The 17,047-nt window shown below is 37.7% G+C and overlaps 3 protein-coding genes across 9 annotated transcripts; all 3 read left to right on the top strand.

The window, feature by feature from the left end:
- Nucleotides 1-1,577: 1,577 nt before the first annotated feature.
- Nucleotides 1,578-6,651, top strand: LOC138127108 (very long chain fatty acid elongase AAEL008004-like). Of its 4 annotated transcripts, none has more exons than XM_069042964.1 (6): nucleotides 1,578-1,715; nucleotides 5,326-5,419; nucleotides 5,645-5,916; nucleotides 5,966-6,022; nucleotides 6,076-6,318; nucleotides 6,367-6,651. In XM_069042964.1, exons 2-6 carry the CDS (start codon nucleotides 5,335-5,337, stop codon nucleotides 6,574-6,576), a joined length of 867 nt encoding a protein of 288 aa, XP_068899065.1. In that variant the 5' UTR covers nucleotides 1,578-1,715; nucleotides 5,326-5,334; the 3' UTR covers nucleotides 6,577-6,651. The 4 variants fall into 4 exon arrangements, with proteins under 4 accessions (XP_068899065.1, XP_068899066.1, XP_068899064.1 ...); XM_069042965.1 differs by lacking the exon at nucleotides 1,578-1,715 and adding an exon at nucleotides 4,805-5,041; XM_069042963.1 differs by lacking the exon at nucleotides 1,578-1,715 and adding an exon at nucleotides 4,807-5,078.
- A 5,654-nt stretch (nucleotides 6,652-12,305) lies between these two features.
- Nucleotides 12,306-13,440, top strand: LOC138126756 (very long chain fatty acid elongase AAEL008004-like). The gene is made up of 5 exons (XM_069042530.1): nucleotides 12,306-12,465; nucleotides 12,511-12,701; nucleotides 12,752-12,883; nucleotides 12,935-13,177; nucleotides 13,224-13,440. The coding sequence occupies exons 1-5, from the start codon at nucleotides 12,405-12,407 to the stop codon at nucleotides 13,401-13,403; spliced, it is 807 nt and encodes a 268-aa protein (XP_068898631.1). The 5' UTR covers nucleotides 12,306-12,404; the 3' UTR covers nucleotides 13,404-13,440.
- Nucleotides 13,441-14,718: 1,278 nt separating this feature from the next.
- Nucleotides 14,719-16,176, top strand: bond (james bond). Of its 4 annotated transcripts, none has more exons than XM_069042711.1 (6): nucleotides 14,719-14,854; nucleotides 14,955-15,049; nucleotides 15,098-15,372; nucleotides 15,426-15,588; nucleotides 15,635-15,771; nucleotides 15,819-16,176. In XM_069042711.1, exons 2-6 carry the CDS (start codon nucleotides 14,989-14,991, stop codon nucleotides 16,011-16,013), a joined length of 831 nt encoding a protein of 276 aa, XP_068898812.1. In that variant the 5' UTR covers nucleotides 14,719-14,854; nucleotides 14,955-14,988; the 3' UTR covers nucleotides 16,014-16,176. The 4 variants fall into 4 exon arrangements, with proteins under 4 accessions (XP_068898812.1, XP_068898813.1, XP_068898814.1 ...); XM_069042712.1 differs by having other exon boundaries at nucleotides 14,734-14,854; nucleotides 14,941-15,049; XM_069042713.1 differs by having other exon boundaries at nucleotides 14,758-14,854; nucleotides 14,907-15,049.
- The last annotated feature ends 871 nt before the right edge of the window (nucleotides 16,177-17,047 follow it).

Genomic DNA, 17,047 nt, shown 5'->3' with positions numbered 1-17,047 from the left:
GACAACTTGTCAAAAAGAAACGTCAAGCTAATTTTAAAAATTTTCAGCGATTTGGAGCCTTTGGGGGGCTCGTCGAACGAAAAAACGTTGTATTCAACTCGTTCTTGTGTAATTTGGGCTTTTTTTTTGGCACTCGTGGACTTTTAAAACTCTCGTTTCACTCGAGTTTTAAACTGACCCACTCATGCCAAAAAAAGCCCAAATTACACACGAACTCGTTAAATAAACTACTATTATTTTATATATATCTAGTAATTTTTTAGTACAATTGTAAAATTAATGCTATCTAGCTGTATTTGCATATTTTTTGAATTACTTTTTTAAATTTGACTAAAACGTTTCAAGCTTATTGAGCATAATATAATTTTGTGTTTCAGTAAATAAAAAAATATAAAAGAGTTTCTCGAAAAATAAATACAAACAATGTTGTTAACATTTAAATACTTAGACTTGGTTATATATTTAGAACTTTAGACATTTAGATATATTTATTATTAAAATTCTGATCAATTTAGTTTATTTATTTAGTGCCACTTAGCAATAAATAAAGAACAACCCAAATAAAATAACAACAATAAATTCTCAACGCGACCGAGATTGGCAAAAACAAGACGTCCGACTTATCCCCACTTTTAAGATGAACAGACTATAGGAGCGTCCCTACAGACTCAATCTTCGGTGGAATCGCTACGCAACTTATTGATACTTAATTGATATATAAGGTTTAATAAAATATTGATTATTATTATTGTAAACTAAACACTGTTCCCATAATGGGAGGCCGTAATTTATTTTTTTAACGTTGGACACACTGTTTGATTTCCGTCACTACAGTGCCTGACTTGCGGACCTATCAAAATGAGCATAACATGTTGCCGAATTTCCCGCGATGTCTGAGTATTCTCTATTGCAAATTAACAAAACTGACAACAATGCACTATACATTGACGTTATTTATAACCTCAAACTTAGAAAAAGATAACTTAATTCAATAGACAGCTTTACTACCAAATTAAATGCAAAATTTCCATGGCCTCCCATTATGCCAAAACAACATAAATGCACTTTAGAAATAATAATTGGTGTGCTAGCAGTAGGTACTAAAGTACTGACTCGATCCCCCTAAGTAGACTGAAGCGTTATTGAAACCTTACCTTATACATCACTTCCACAAAAAGAAAAGTAACATTGTATCCGATGGGTGAACCAGTTAGCCTTGGATGCAACTGCACTTCCGTGCAGTTCATTAAAAAAAATCGATTTCAGGTTTTTTGCGATAAATGCAGAAAACTTAAGCCAAATTTAATTTAATTTGATTTAAACCTGCCCATTTTCTTGGTTTTTTGACTAGAAATAAATGTAACATATCTTGAAGGTATTGTTTACCATATAAATAAAATCCACAAAAGAACTAAGTAGTACAAAATACATATTGTCAACATAAAAAATTCAAGTTGTTCAATTGGAATCGCAATCGGTGATAATTACTGCAACTAACCTTGAAAAGGAGGCTAAAAAACCGGAAATTTTATCCCTTTCGTTAAAACATGGATGCAATTAACTTCCTTCGTTGATCAAGAAAATCCTTTTTTTTTATTTGCAATCACCAAAGCCATATATACGGTGACACTCGTATCGCAGATCAGTTTTTTTTTACCATGACAACATTTCTGTGATTCAATGTGTTCAGCCGACTACTTATCAACCTGGTTCGGGTGAGTTTACCGAAAATTTCGTTCTCGACTCGTCCTTAACATCTTGACGAAATTTATTTGTCAAGTTTCCCCATCAAAAATAATTATTTGCTTTATTGTCGAAATGATTCACTCGGTATTTCACAAAAGACGGTCATTCTCACAGCCCACACTCGAATTTTATCACCGGTCGCCAGCAACTGGGGCAGAACTGAACCTCACTGAACGCTTCTGGCGTCAGAACATTTTTCGCCAAATAAAAACCCCTTTTCTCCAATTAACATTATATTTACGAAGTAGTGAGCGTGTTTGTTGCACTCCGTACAAGCTACTTCGATGTCTTAAATCTGGTCGTCTAGGTGTCCCACTTGATTTGGAAATCATCGGGGCGAGTAAAACAACCGAATCACTGCGTGACTGATATTTCTATTTCTTTTGTAACTGACGACGTAATAAATGGCCTAAAATAGAAAATTAATAAGAATAATGCAAGAAAGTACTTAGTGATTAGTCAATTAGGTACTCGGCAGTGTTCGTTTAATTTTACGTTTAATTGCAGAACAAACTAGTATAAACACTATAAATTACAAAATACACGTTGGAACAATAGAACAATATCCCAACCAACAATGTTGACAGATTTTATCCATTAACTGGATTTTATAGCTGCTAGCTGAAGCCATCTGCCAATGATTCGATGGAAGTTCATTAACAACACCGCAATAACATTCAGACGCAGTTTTTTGGTACTTCCACGAGAATCAAAGATTTAATTAGAGCGTATCACCTAATTAAATTGCGAAGATACTAATAATCCATCGATATTATTTGGGCGACAAGCCGACACGTGATTATAGAAATGATAGTACCACGCACCCGTTTTTGAATAAACTTAAATATTTAAAAACACAATGGTATTCTACCCTACATTTTTAAGCGAAGACAATGTCGATTATGCCTCACAGATTGAAAAAAAAATTAACAATTCAGTTTCACAATTAATAGATGCGATACGAATTGATACGAGACGCCAACATTCAGGATTCAATTTGTAATTAGCGCAAGGACCACAAATTTACGGGTTTTCCCTTCTTATTCATTCCTTTTCCCGCTCCTGATGTCATCACCGAGCAAGATAATTTGTTTATCATCTTTAAATTATTTAACGATGGGCTTTTCGTAAACCGTTAAATGCTAATTGACGGTGCTAAATTTTATATTTCGGGCGATTATGAAATTATCCGTATAAAACCGGCGTTTCGCAAGGGTCCGCATTAGGGCCACTCTTGTTCCGCAGCTGCGCTGTTGTAATTACAGGTGGGAATTCAATTATACAGAGTATTAAATACCTACGAGCATAAAACCAAGTGGAATACGATTTTTGGAAAAAATTTGCTGCAGGTTTTTAGATTTGGAGTAGTTTTCCAAAATTTTTTAATTTATTGCGTTCGTCCCTAACTGTTTCCATTGTTTTTTAATTGTCTTGTATGGAATATCGCTTTTTTAAAGCGTAACTGGAGCATATTGACAGCTAACCTAAAATTTCAAGCCAAAAATCTTTCTTTTTCTTTCTTTCTTTGCAATGTTTTACATTAAAAATAGAATAACTATCTTAACGATGCCTATTCTCGAAGCAAATCTCTAAAGTCACCCCTTGCTGAAAACAAACATGTTCAATTATGTTCCGCTTAAACCTAAATAAATGTCATTCGTGTCAAACGGCGGGAAATTTAAACTTTACACTGTTCTAAACGGTAATTTTTCCAAGGCCTACCCACCCAGGAATTCATTTGAACGCACGATACAAAATCTACTGAAAATGTAACAGTTTATTAAAGGAGAAGTTAAAAGGATATATTATTCTTTATTTTAACTCAAAAAGTTCCTTTGGTGCCACTTTTATTTCAGTTCGAGCAGATATGATTTTTGAAATTTTTTAGCAACTTTTTGAAGAATTTTTTGTCAAAATAAAATCAAAATGAAAACAGTTTCAACGTCTCCAGAGTAAGTATCGTATTTATTTTCACTCTCATTTCTATGAAATGTGAAGTTTTTCTTGAGCTCACCTGCAAGAAATCCATATTTGGATCCCATTGAATATTCATGGTAGCAGTCTAAGAAAGGGATGGATTGCAGTTTAGAATTCAAGACTAGGTCAGAACCTTGGCACTTTATATCGTCGAAAAGAGGAAGACTGTACTTTGTATTGTATTAATGTTTTTTTTAAGCGTTTTTCCACTGAAAAAGTTTAATGGAAATAACAAAAATTTTCAAATGTAGTAGAGAGATCAATATCGAAAGCTTGAAAGTGAATATATTTTAAAATATACGATTATGAATAATTTGCTGTTGAAATGTTGAAATAAAAGTGTGTAAAGTGCATATGGATGTGGTGCACTGTTGCTGCAACTGATATTGCACACAAAACGCCAATAAATAACCTGTACCTGCCTATTAATAATAATTAGTTTCGCAACGCGGAAACCCTATTTTGAATGATTGAAATGATTGTTGGCAGTAAGTGTTTACAAGAAATGGCATGGTACCGTGGGAGCATTAAGGTCATTACTAGTATTTACAATCTGAAACCCAGCAGAAGGATGACATTCGATGCGATTGCATTAGCGTTAAATCAATGTTTGGTTTATTCGAGTCCAATGGGCAAACATTTGGAAATCACCGATAGTAGGTACCGATCGTACCGAAATCCAATCGTTAAGTAATCCGAGTCGCAGATCGAAGGTTACATCCAGTACTCGTCCATGGTAATTAAGCCTCGCAGCCATTTCTTACCAACCATCCATAAAACGACCAGATAACAATGAACAATCGTGGCCCACAACACACCGATCTCTTCTGCTTATCGAAAGAAGGAAAATGATTTTACGATTTAATTGGATTTTATTGCTATTGTGTTTTCGTCGCGTTCATCTTTAATTTGTTTGTACCGATGGGGTGACGCAAATGCCGCCGAACGGAACTCGTCTTGTGCAAGAGTAAAAGTAGCGAGAGTTGCAAAAGGTGCAAGCAGTACTGCGTGCAGTGCCGCACCGGCGAGAGATGATTTGCGGAGGTACGGCTCGTACCTCATGAATAAGACGATTTAGCTTCTTGGTGGAGCGAGCAATCAATTCTCCCACCTGCACTTTGTCCACAAAGACATGTCCCAAACCCCACACGTAATTTGTCCAATCTCAAAACTATCAGCGCCAGTCAAGTTCTATGTCAGTTACTTTCAAGTCTTCGCCCTCTGCGGTCGTAGTGGAACTCTCGTCGTGCACCAGAAGATGGTGGCATACTAACCGGTGGCGCGGCTCTTGGATTTTTCGCTTTAACACAACCACCAAGTGAGGTTTCTATTTGTGATTTTTAGGTTAACAATAAGTGAGTACTTTTTGGTTTGTTGGGGGTGAAATTTCAGGGTCGCGCTTCGGTGGCTTTTAACACGAACCAAAGAGACCAATTAGATCCTTACGTAACTCTACTTTCTCGGTGCCTTATTATTAATGAAACGCTTTGGGTACTACTTGTCGGTACAACCGAGCTCTTCAGTCTTGTTTGTGTTTTTTGTCCAACAACCCACTACGACCAAGATAGTACCAGTCGAGTCTATCAGTACGTCTGATTTCAGGCAAAATTAATGAAGGTTCCGATTCCGATCAACATCAGCTTGGATTATATGGACTACATCAACTACTACACGTACTTCCTCGAAACGAAAAGTGGTGAGTCGTTAAAATGTTTTCGACGGTACCACCCACTGTCACGGCCCCGTTTGCAATCTTAAGCGGTTTTAAATCAGGTACTAGTTGACAAAGGGAAAGTTTGCGTTGCGTCGGTACTGAACAGACTTCAGTCACCTAGACTGGAAGATTCCGAGAGAAATCTCGTCGGAAAATTCTTCCCACGACGGTGGCAGTAGTCTGGGAAACGAGCTAGTTTGTTTCCAGATCATAGGACGTCGAAATGGTTCCTGATGGGCTCCCCAGGCCCAGTACTCACCATCATCGCGACATACCTCTACTTCTGCGTGTACGCCGGGCCCCGCTACATGAAAGACAGGAAACCGTTTGATCTGAAGAACACGATAATGGTGTACAACGGGATCCAGGTGATTTTCAGCATAGTCCTGGTGTACGAGGGGTTGCTGGGGGGATGGGCGACAGGGTACAGCTTCAAGTGTCAACCGGTGGACTACTCGGACAACCCCAAAGCCGTCAGGGTACGACCGGTACCGGCGACCGAGCAGATCTAAACCCTCTTGATTTCAGATGGCCCAAGCCGTCTGGTTGTACTTCATTTGCAAGATCATAGAGTTGCTGGACACGGTAGGTGCGACGAGTGTGTCCCTCGACGAGTTTTTTTCCTATCCAAATTGTAGGTGTTCTTCGTGCTGAGAAAAAAAATGAACCAGGTCACTTTTCTACACTTGTACCATCACGCCATGATGCCGGTGTGTTCGTGGATCGGTGTGAAATTCCTGCCGGGCGGACACGGCACGTTGCTCGGCTTGATCAATTCCTTCATTCACATAATCATGTACTCGTACTATTTTATGTCTTCGCTGGGACCGCAGTACCAGAAGTATTTGTGGTGGAAGAAGCACGTGACGGCGATGCAGATGGTGAGACAAAAACTCGGACATTTTTTTCTCTGAAGAAATCACTTTCAGATACAATTTTGCATTATTTTTTTCCACAACTTGCAAACACTCTTCCGCCAGTGTGATTATCCCAAGGTTATCGTAGCGCTTTTAGGTACCCAAGCTCTGTTCTTCCTGTTTCTGTTTGGTAGTTTTTATCATAGAACGTATATAGTGAAACCGAAGGCTGTCGAGAAGATCAACAACAATGTACAAAACGGCAAAACCAAGGTGAATTAACCATTTCTTGTTTATTTATTATCAACGTTTGTATAATTATATGAGATTTTTCCAAATATAATGTTATAACGTGAATGGTGCTTTATTTGCTCATCTGCAAATTGTTTCGAAAAGGTGATGTAACAGTTTGCAGGAAATTAATGATTCCGATTCAATTTCAGTTTATAGTTATTCACATGTCAATACGTACAATACAATTGCTTTGCCTTTGCGAAACATTCTCTCAGATATATTTTTACTCCACACTCTACAGGACAGCACTTCGTGACAGTTTTTCAATTCTAAAGAAGACTCTGGAATGTTTTGATAATTATTGTAAACTATTTTTCTTCTCATTTTGTGAATAAAAGTAAAATTATTTCTTCTGCTGCGGCAAGTTGGGAGAAAATGTGTTGGTTTTAAAATATTGAACCAATCCCCTTGATTGCCAGATCTAGCCCCTTGCCCCAAAAATTACAAGAGGACCTTTCTGGTACTCATTTTCATATGAAGCAATAACGACGAAGGTAAACGAATGGCTGGGGGCATCAACAAAAGATTTTTTTTTATAAGAAGAGTAAAGCATTTCAGCATGGTTACACCAAACGTATGTGTCTTCTTTGTCGAGGACCTGGACAACCAATGATGAACCACCGTTGTAATTCACGTCGTGTCATTGGTTGTTTCATAAAATTTAAAAAGACGTAGAAAAAAGAATAAGTTAAGGGGAAGGATGAAAACAATCAATATAAGCAAACGAGGAGGCAAAGGGGAGAAGAGCAAAATTAATAATAATAATGATAATTGTTATTAACAACAAATTTTATCGCTACTTGATAAGAATGCCGGTAATGATAAATTAATCCGGCCTGAATACCGTGTCACCGTGTGTTCAGAGGAATAGAACAGTAATAAAAAAAGTAATAATGATAACCATATTATTGGAGGTAAAATACGTAGTAGTGTTAAAATTTTTTGATATTGTTGAAATATTTGTGGTAGAATTGCAGCTTTGTTAGTTTTTCGTGATGAGTTATGCGAAACTACCAACACTTCGGTAAAGCCAATCATCAAAGAAATAAAGTCACATGAAAATTATTATTTATTTGTTTTACCGTAACCGCGAAAATTGACAACAAAGGCACTGTTTAATCTTGACAAATATTAGAATATTATGTGGGGATTCGTTTTTCTAGAAAAATTAATAGAATTGTTTAAGTCATGTGCAATAATGACTTAATTATTTTTACAGTCAGATAAAAAATAACGGTCGAGTTAATTGAAAGTAAAACGAAGTACAAATAAAGAAAAAATGTAAAACGATAATGTAAAAATAAAATTAAATAGTTGATAATGAACAAGTGGTTAGTGTTCCAAAAGTGGGGGAAAAAGTGATAATGACATTAATAAATATGTAGATAACCCGCTTAACACTGGTGTATTAATGTAGACTACTTTTTCGGATGGAGAAAAATAAGAAGAACTAAATAAACCTCAAGATAACTTTATGTATATACACTCTTGTACAATGCATTAATAACGTATTATTGAACAAGCGTGTAATGATTGCTAACTCATGACCTTCAAGTTCGCAATACGAGGCGTAGAATTATCCGAGTGAGTAATTACTTACCATTGCACGCGAGTGAACATGGCACTTTTTCTACGACGTACAGGTTTCACCATTTTCACTAACAGAATTCACTTATTACTTATTAGTCTTCTAGTTCTTTTTAATAAAATAATGTACGGCGTGTTAACAAATGATTACATTTCAAAATGATTATGACATATGAATGTTGAGCTGTATCAAAGTAATTTTATAATCTATGTCATGATTTGGATTTTTGCGACAGGTCACAGCCCGTGGAATAAGGACCTATTACATACAGTCGTGGGTAATGAATAATGTAATTAAGCTTTATTTAACAGTAAAATTTAATAAAAGTGGAAAAGAATGATTTTAATCAGAGCTTAGGTACGTTTAGTTTCAGGATTGATTTAATAGGTGATTATAATTAATGGAGAAACCCCTGAGACTCAGTGAAATTCCTAATTTGTTTAAAATTAGCTGCAATAAATCAACAATTAAATTTTGATAGAATCTAAATCTAGTAATTTACTTCTCAAAAAGCAAAGTCAATGCCTTCTGTTTGTTCCTCTTCTATTCGTTTATTATTATACAGGGTGACTTACTGACTTTGAAATGTCTGCAGATATTTTAACCAACGGTAGAACTCCACAGTAGGTAACGACTGAGCCAATAATGCCTTATCCAAATGTTGATATTTTTAGAAAAAAAAGGGTTAAAAGTTTTTCAAAAAAAGTTGGGAGCCACTGAATTTTATGAATAAATGGGTCAAACAAAATCATAGATTTTTTTTGTTCTCATTTAATTCAAAATTAAGTCACTTTGACAAGGACCTGGATCTTAACCTCAATTTAAATCAGAAATGGTTTTCATCAATTTGGAGATATGATTTTGATCTACAGGTGATTCAAAACGAACACACCAACTACTAACAGTTGTAGAGAATACTGAGAACATAAAAAAATTGAAAAAAAAATTCCCCAGCTTCAATTAAAAGTTACAGCACGTCGTGTTGAAGTTTGCTTTGCAGACGATGGCAGGCATTTTGAGAAACTTCCTTGATGTTTCATTTTACGCTTTTACTCACAATTACTGTAATTTTACTTGTTTAAGCCTGTGTTCTTTCATGATGAAACTCAAACAAATGTAACGATAAAAATCAAACATAACCTCGAATGACGGAAAAACTTGACATTTTAGGTTGGTCGTACTGTCCTCCAAATTTTAAATTTTTCAGCGGTTCCCAAACAAACTGATTCCTTTGATTCTCTTGTAAATCTTTAATACGGGGTGATCAAGAAGGACTGTTTAAGTTGGTAATGTTGAATTTTATTTTTAAATGGTACAACTGGAGTAACTTCCGCTTCACACTGACAGCCGCATCAGTGACAAGTCAAATTAGACATTTCAAACATGCTGGTGAATCTTTCGAGAGAAGAGTTAATTTATGTTTAGAGCAAAATGGGGAGCACTTCGAGAATTTCCTTTAGTTCATTTTTAGATTATTATTCCGAATTCCAACTTTGATTTCTTTTTGCCGTTAATTTTTACTCTCATAACCTACCATTTTGTCGTTATTAATGCTACGTCAGATATCCGTCAAATAAACCCACAAAACATACGGTTGCAGTGTTGTAAATAGGGGAATAAAAAAATGTTCTTAATTGTATTGCCAACTTAAACAGTCCTTCTTGATCACTCGGTATTTGTATGAGGCAAGTTGGGTTCATTTGCCTTTTTTTAACACGTACTACTTCAGGTAAAAAAAACCCACTGTATAAACTCCTAATATTAGATATTAATCGATGATATACATTTAACATTTCAAAATTTGGCACCAAGAGCAGATTATTCGCTGTCAACGTTGCGATATGCGTTTCACACCTACGAATTTAAATTGTCACATCATTTACGGTTTTAAATTTTCAACAAAACAAAAGTATATATTCATGTATTCATTTCTGACGTTAATTTAAATTTCTTGTCTGATCCTTGGTGGCATTTGAACGTAATTTGGATCACGGGTGCAACCATTTTCACACAAAACGTCAACAAACAACTTCCTAACCTTACTTTCTCATATTCGTAATTGTCATTTATTTCAATAACAAAACCTTATTCAAAATTTATCATCTCCACAATTGCTTCTTTTGTTCTTTAATTTTATTTTATTGGAACAGTTCAAGTTCCAGTCTGATATATTCGACTGCTTTTTCGATTTACCAAATGTTATAAAAATTTCAACCCCAGACAGATAATTATAAAGTTTTGAAAAAGCCTTAATAAAAGTATCTAACACAAACATTTTCTTTTTTATACTTTATTACAATACGATCTTGGGCTCCCACACACGACAATCATTTCAATCACCAAAAAACAAAGCGACACTTTAATTGCTTGATATCTTTAGTTGAACGAATCGCAAACCTCTTTTGTACACAATTAGGTAAATTTAAATGAAATAACACAAGACGACATTGATTAAAACTGCTACGACCTCTCATTATTATTCTCTTCGTTGTGATTTAATTATTTGGTGTTTGAACTTAATGACTTAATTATGTCGCGGACATATCCACTTAGCAAAAGTGCCCAAAAAAATAAAAAAATAATAGTTACTTATGCAACATGTGTATAAAGTACTGCTTTTATTTAGAAGTGGGAAGTTTACACGCATGCATGCAGCAATTGTTGTAATACTACGCTTCAGATAAAGTGCTTTAGGTATATCTACACAACTCTTTTATCTCTCTAAAATAATAATACATATTACAAAAAAAGAATTACGAAATTTTTAATAAATACGTCATCATTATTATTATTATTATCGAAAATTAGAAAACACAATACAAAATGAACAAAAGAATCCGTGATCAAGATTCTGTTGGTAACAATGAAAATTTCAGTGATTTTGGTATACTCCGTACTCTGATAGATTGGACGTTTTTTGACAGAAGACAGACCCAGAGAGTAGTGTGGCGGGAATTAATCTGCAGGGATACAACGGTTTTCTACATAACGTGAAACAATTGAGATGGAGAGTTTAGTATTTTTCACTGCTTTATGTTTTGGAACTAGAATTTGAAAACGTACAATCTATCACCGTTCGGAGTTTACCACTGTAATCTAAACCGCATTTCCGGTTGTCAATTTTGACAGTGTTTACCGTTAAAAGTTAATTTTTGTAATAGAATAAACAAAACCGACATAACCTATATTTTTTAATGCAGTGTCATGTTAAAACATCCGGTCAGTGCCAATTATGAGACAAAAAAACACTAGTATTTTTCAATTGTTTCATTTCCAACAGACTCAGTCATTGTTGATGTATTTACGTACATTTATTTACACATATTGATTGGCACGTTGACAGTTATATCCTTATGTGGCGACCTAGAAGAAAACTCTAGTGTGCCCTGTTTTGCTGTGTTCTTTGCATCTCTCCTATAATTATTGCCCTCGCTGCGCTTTAATTTTTTTTAGTAAAAATGATTAGTAATAACATTTACGAGAGAAGGAGGAGTAAATGGTACGTGTTGTTTTGACAGCTTGTTGGTTTCCAAAACATTTTTTCAAAAGCCAGGTGATCTGACGTCAATTTGATGATAATTAAAATGCATTGTCTTTTCTTGAAGGTGTTTTGATGTGTTTGCCCTCGACCTCTGCATACCTTCCAAGAAACTAATTTCACGTGGAAAATCGGAAATTTTTGAGAAAGCTTCCGACCACAGGTGACAAACTGGTAGGTCCCAGAATCACAAAAAAATGATAATCAATCTGGGTAATTAAAATTCGTAAAATTACTGCTCGGGAAATGATTCGCATAGAGATAGTTTGTAGATTTGCCTCGTGGTCGGCACGGTTTACTTACACACTTGTAAAACTTTTACTGCTGCATAATGGGACCTGCCTCACAGCTGCATCGTCCTCTAAAGAAGCGAATTTACAATCCGGAATCGTTCAGTAGGCTTTACGTAATTTTAGTCGAAAAACGTAACAGTTGTGAAACACTTCCATTGGGATTTCTCCAAAAAAAAAAAAGTTGCGCCTAGCTAATTAGCAGACGAAAAAATACCGAAGCGACAAACAACAGAAAGATTTGCGGTGACCCGAACTTGTTCAAACAATGGAGACCCGTTGTAATGACTTTCATTATTCAAAACTATGTAAATGTCTAGTTTAGTCACATTCGTAGCTGTCCAGTTCCAATTCTTCCAGTTTCAGTTTTAAGTGGGCTCGGCCAAAATTGCGTCAGGGGATGGCGCTGATCTTGAAGAAAATCGTCCAGGGTTACTTCTGGGTGTTCAACGAGCTTCCCGGTAAGCCTCCCTCGCGCCCAAACATCTTGTCTCATTTTTGCACAGATCGCAGATCTGATGGGTTCTTCCTGATGTCGTCACCCTTCCAACCCATCCTGATCGGTGCCGGGTACTTGTACCTCATCTACAAACTTCTCCCAGAGTTTATGAAGAATCGCGCCCCCTACAAACTAGACACCGTACTCAAAGTGTTCAACTTAAGCCAAGTGATTGTCAACGCTTTCATCTGCTTCCATGTGAGCTCTGGTCGATGAGATCCAACACGATGATTGGTCGGATGTTTTAGGGGTCCAGATGGGCTGCACAAGTCAACTGGTACTGCGCCCCAATCGACTTCAGCGACACCCCCGACAACAGGTTCCGCATGACCGTGACTTATATCTACTTCCTGACGAAACTCGCGGATCTACTGGACACGGTACTCGTCGCATAACCCAAAGTCCAGATGAGATTTTGCATCATCTTCTAGGTGTTCTTCGTGCTTCGGGGCAAAACCAGCCAAGTCACTTTCCTCCACGTGTACCACCATTTCGGCATGATCGGGTTGGGCTGGACGGGGATGAAGTACTTAGCAGGTGGTCACAGCATTTTCCTCGGTGCCGTCAACTCTTTCGTCCACACTGTCATGTACTTTTATTACTTGTTGACAATCTGGAAGCCAGAGCTGAAGGGGAGCATCTGGTGGAAGAAACACATCACGCAACTCCAACTCGTAAGTACCCGCACGTGGTGGTACCGTCATTTCAAATTCTTCATAGCTCCAGTTCGTCTTCTTCTTCTTCATCTACGGCCAGTTGCTCTTCAAACCAGACTGCAAATACCCCAAGATCGCCTCGTACATGATCGTCCCGCAGAGCGTCTTCATGATGACCATGTTTGGAGATTTCTACTGGAAGACGTACGTCAAGTCGAAAAAAGCGACACCAAAACTCCAATAGATTGTAAATTATTTTTGTAATAAAATTTTTCCATTTTTTTGGAGTACTGTCAGTACCAAAAAATCTCGAGTGTGTGCGTTCGTTTTAGCACTCCATACATCACAATTTGCGGTTTCGTTTGACCCTAATCCCCATCACTGTATCCGTGTCGGTACTTTCTAGTAAAACGGCACTAACGCGAGGTCATCTCGAATAATTATATCACAAGTTCATTGTCAATCGCCGATCCTACTCTTCTCTACGGAGAGTCGTACCAATCTTTGCGGATGGCAAGTGTCTGTTGTGCCAGTGACCCACTTAGCAGTTGTCGATTAGCAAGTACCGATTGTAGGTACTGCAGAATGGTACACACGCGACTGAGATTGATTAGTCGCATGTGCAGGGTTCTAATTCGCCAAGCGCTCCAGAGTACTTTCTCCGATGTGAAGCAGGTTACCAGATTCCAGTACTCATACCTCGAGGACATGCGTGCCAAAAAACATTTCTCAGCTGGTTTTGGGACCATTAGTTTTTGTGCGTGTTGCATTTTTGGAGAGAGTTTTGATTTGAAGCTTTCAAATCGTTGGGCCATTCTCGCGGATTCAGTACCGCGGGTGGTACCACTTTAGCTACAAATATGCACACGATAGAAAATACAACGGGATTCGCTACACGATGCGAAAACCTCTTTCTCTCGGAGAAACTGGTGGTACCGACGCGTTCTTTTGTTTTTTGTACTGTCTGTTACGCATTTGTTTCTATCGGTCGTCTGCGGGCATTAAATTCTTGTAGAAAACGGAAAAGTGAATCGTTTAGCTTTCGCAAAGCTGGAACCGATGAAAGAAAAATCGTTTTCAGGTTTCGTAACCTAAGACGCCATCCCAAAAAACGACCAATGAAAATAAAATTCTTTTTGTGGACTGAATAGTGAAAAAGTGTTATAATTGGCAAATGATGCAAAACATACCGGAAGTGAGAAAATATACGGCACAGTTTTTGGGATTTGGGGAGTGGCTAGATCCATGGTCTAAATTTTTTTAAGGCCGACCGGCCAATCAGAGACGAGTCTGTGACTTTTCCAATCGATTTTAATTAAGATTCGAATCGGTGCGACCAATTTTTTTAGTCACGGGTGCGTTTTTATGCGGAAGTGGACAATGGCAAATGGGACATATAGGTGTCATCATTTGAGTACCATTGTTCTGTTTAATAAATATTGATGTTTTCACTCGCCCTATCAGATAACGCGTGAGTGTATCAGCGACGTGCGTCTGATGGGTGGTCGCCGAAACGAGACCACGAGTCATAGCGTGCGAGTGAAAGGAGAGGAGTACCCGGTGTCTCTTGCGGCGCGCTTTACTCTTAAATGAAAGCTATTGCAAGCTCTTCTTCTCAGTTGCGACTCAGTGCTTGGACCTGAACACTGGCGGACTCGTTCGATTTGTGCCCGGTGTCCACATCAGTCAGCTCGAGTGAGTTCTTGTTTTTACTTTAGAAAATTGATGAAGTCGTAACATTAATTAGACCGCTGAACTCTGATTTGCTGACGCTAGGATAGTCGTTTGTTGGCAGTTAGTGCAGCAGTGACGGTGCTTTGGAGTGAACCATGTCGGCCTTAATGCATATGATGATGGAGAATTACAACGAGCTCATCGAAACGAAAAGGGGTGAGTACCGTGGTACCACCAAGCGCAAGCTTTACTCTTGGATTTCAGACCCCAAGGTGGATTCGTGGCTGTTTATGCATTCCCCGGTCCCGGTGGTCTCGATCCTGTTGGTTTACTTGTACTTCGTCCTAAAGCTGGGACCCCAGTTGATGGAAAAAAGGAAAGCTTTCGATCTGAAGAGGGTACTGATCGGGTACAATCTCTACCAGGTGGTTTTCAGCATGTGGTTGTGCTGCAAGGCGATCACCGTCAAGAGTGCTCTGCCTCACCTCCTCAACCACTCCTGCAAGAATCCTTCGCCCGATCAGGAGTTCCAAGTGGCGGTACTTGTCTGGTACCACCAAATCCACATTTTTTCTGACTTGTCTTCTTTCAGCTGTCGGACGGTGCTTGGTGGTACTTCTTCTCGAAAATGGTCGAGCTCCTGGACACTGTATTCTTCGTCCTCAGAAAAAAACAGTCGCAAGTGACTTTCCTCCACGTCTACCACCATTCCTGCACTATGTTCTTCTCCTGGGCCTACTTGAAGTTTCTCCCAGGTGAGTACCCCCAACTCCCAAACTCTCTCTAAGTCTTGTCTGGCAGGTGAACAAGGAGTTGTGATCGGCCTCCTCAACTCTTTCGTCCACGTCGTCATGTACACTTACTACCTGATAGCCGCACTGGGTCCCCGATTCCAGAAGTACCTCTGGTGGAAGAAGTACATGACCTGGATCCAACTGGTACTCAGCGATTTAGGTGTCGCAACTGATTAAACCTCTGTTTCCAGACTCAATTTTGCGTCATGTTAGCCTACTTGATCTCCATTATCGCCATGGACTGCAAGTTGCCGAAAGCTCTGACCTTCTTCTTCGTCGCCAATGTCGTAGTGTTCCTCTACCTGTTCGGCAACTTCTACAGGCAAGCTTACAACAAACCAACGAATGTCACCAATGGAGACGTGAAGACGGTCAAAATTCAGTAATTTAGGGCGTCGAGGTGTAGGTGTAGGTCCAAATCGTGTAAATATCGTAGTCAGGTTGTTTTAATTATTTATTTAAATGTATCGGAGGTTTGGGGAGTCATTTATTACTCCCTTCAAATCTCGAGGTGTGTGTTCGAGCTGTCAATAAAAAGAAATAAATACATTTTGTTGTTGTTGCCTCTTTCCTGACGTGTTAACGGAACTGGTTTCGCACTCGACGATGATAATGAGTCGCGAAACTGTGTCACGAAATTTTTTTATCGGCGAAGTGTCACAAAATCGGAAGAACACACTTAGGCATGACCAATCCTCAACTTTTTTTTTTTAGGAAAATATTAGAAAGCTTCCTTAGCTAATAAATAAATGATAACAATGGTAACAACACTTGATAGATGCTTGAGTGGCGGTAAAAAGAGAAAGGTGTACTAGAAACGAAAAACTAGTAGAGATAAAAGTCGAAGACAGTGTTGCAGGTACCATTAATGTGGTATTTAATCGGCAAGGTGTCGTGGTTTGTAAAATAATGCTGAAAACAATAATATGCTAAAAGAACTAGAACAACCAGAAATTAATATTCAAGCTTCTCGTGCATGGCTTAAAAAATCAAATATTCATCCTGAGACTGAGGGTTTTATATTTGCAATACAAGATCGTGTTATAAATACAAGAAATTATAAAAAACACATATGCGGTTTACAATCGATCATTGATAAATGTAGGATTTGCGGAACTGAAGGGGAAACCATTGAACATATCATTTCTTCTTGCACCGTTTTGGCTCAAAGCGAATATAAGAAACGTCATGGTATATTCGCAAAAATTATACACATGAATTTAGCAGTAAAATTCAAATTATTAAAGGGTACACAACCCCATTATATTTATAAACCAGAAAGTTATTTGGAAAATGACAATTACAAATTATATTTTGATCGTACAGTTTTAACTGACATTCATATTCAGCATAACAGACCAGACATTATTATTTTAAATAAACAACAAAAGCAAACATATCTTTTAGATATAGCTGTTCC

This window comes from Tenebrio molitor, chromosome 3 (genome assembly GCF_963966145.1).
Source record: "Tenebrio molitor chromosome 3, icTenMoli1.1, whole genome shotgun sequence".
Lineage (NCBI taxonomy): Eukaryota > Metazoa > Arthropoda > Insecta > Coleoptera > Tenebrionidae > Tenebrio > Tenebrio molitor.
Note: the sequence above shows the minus strand (reverse complement) of the source record. Positions and strands in the feature narration are given on the sequence as shown.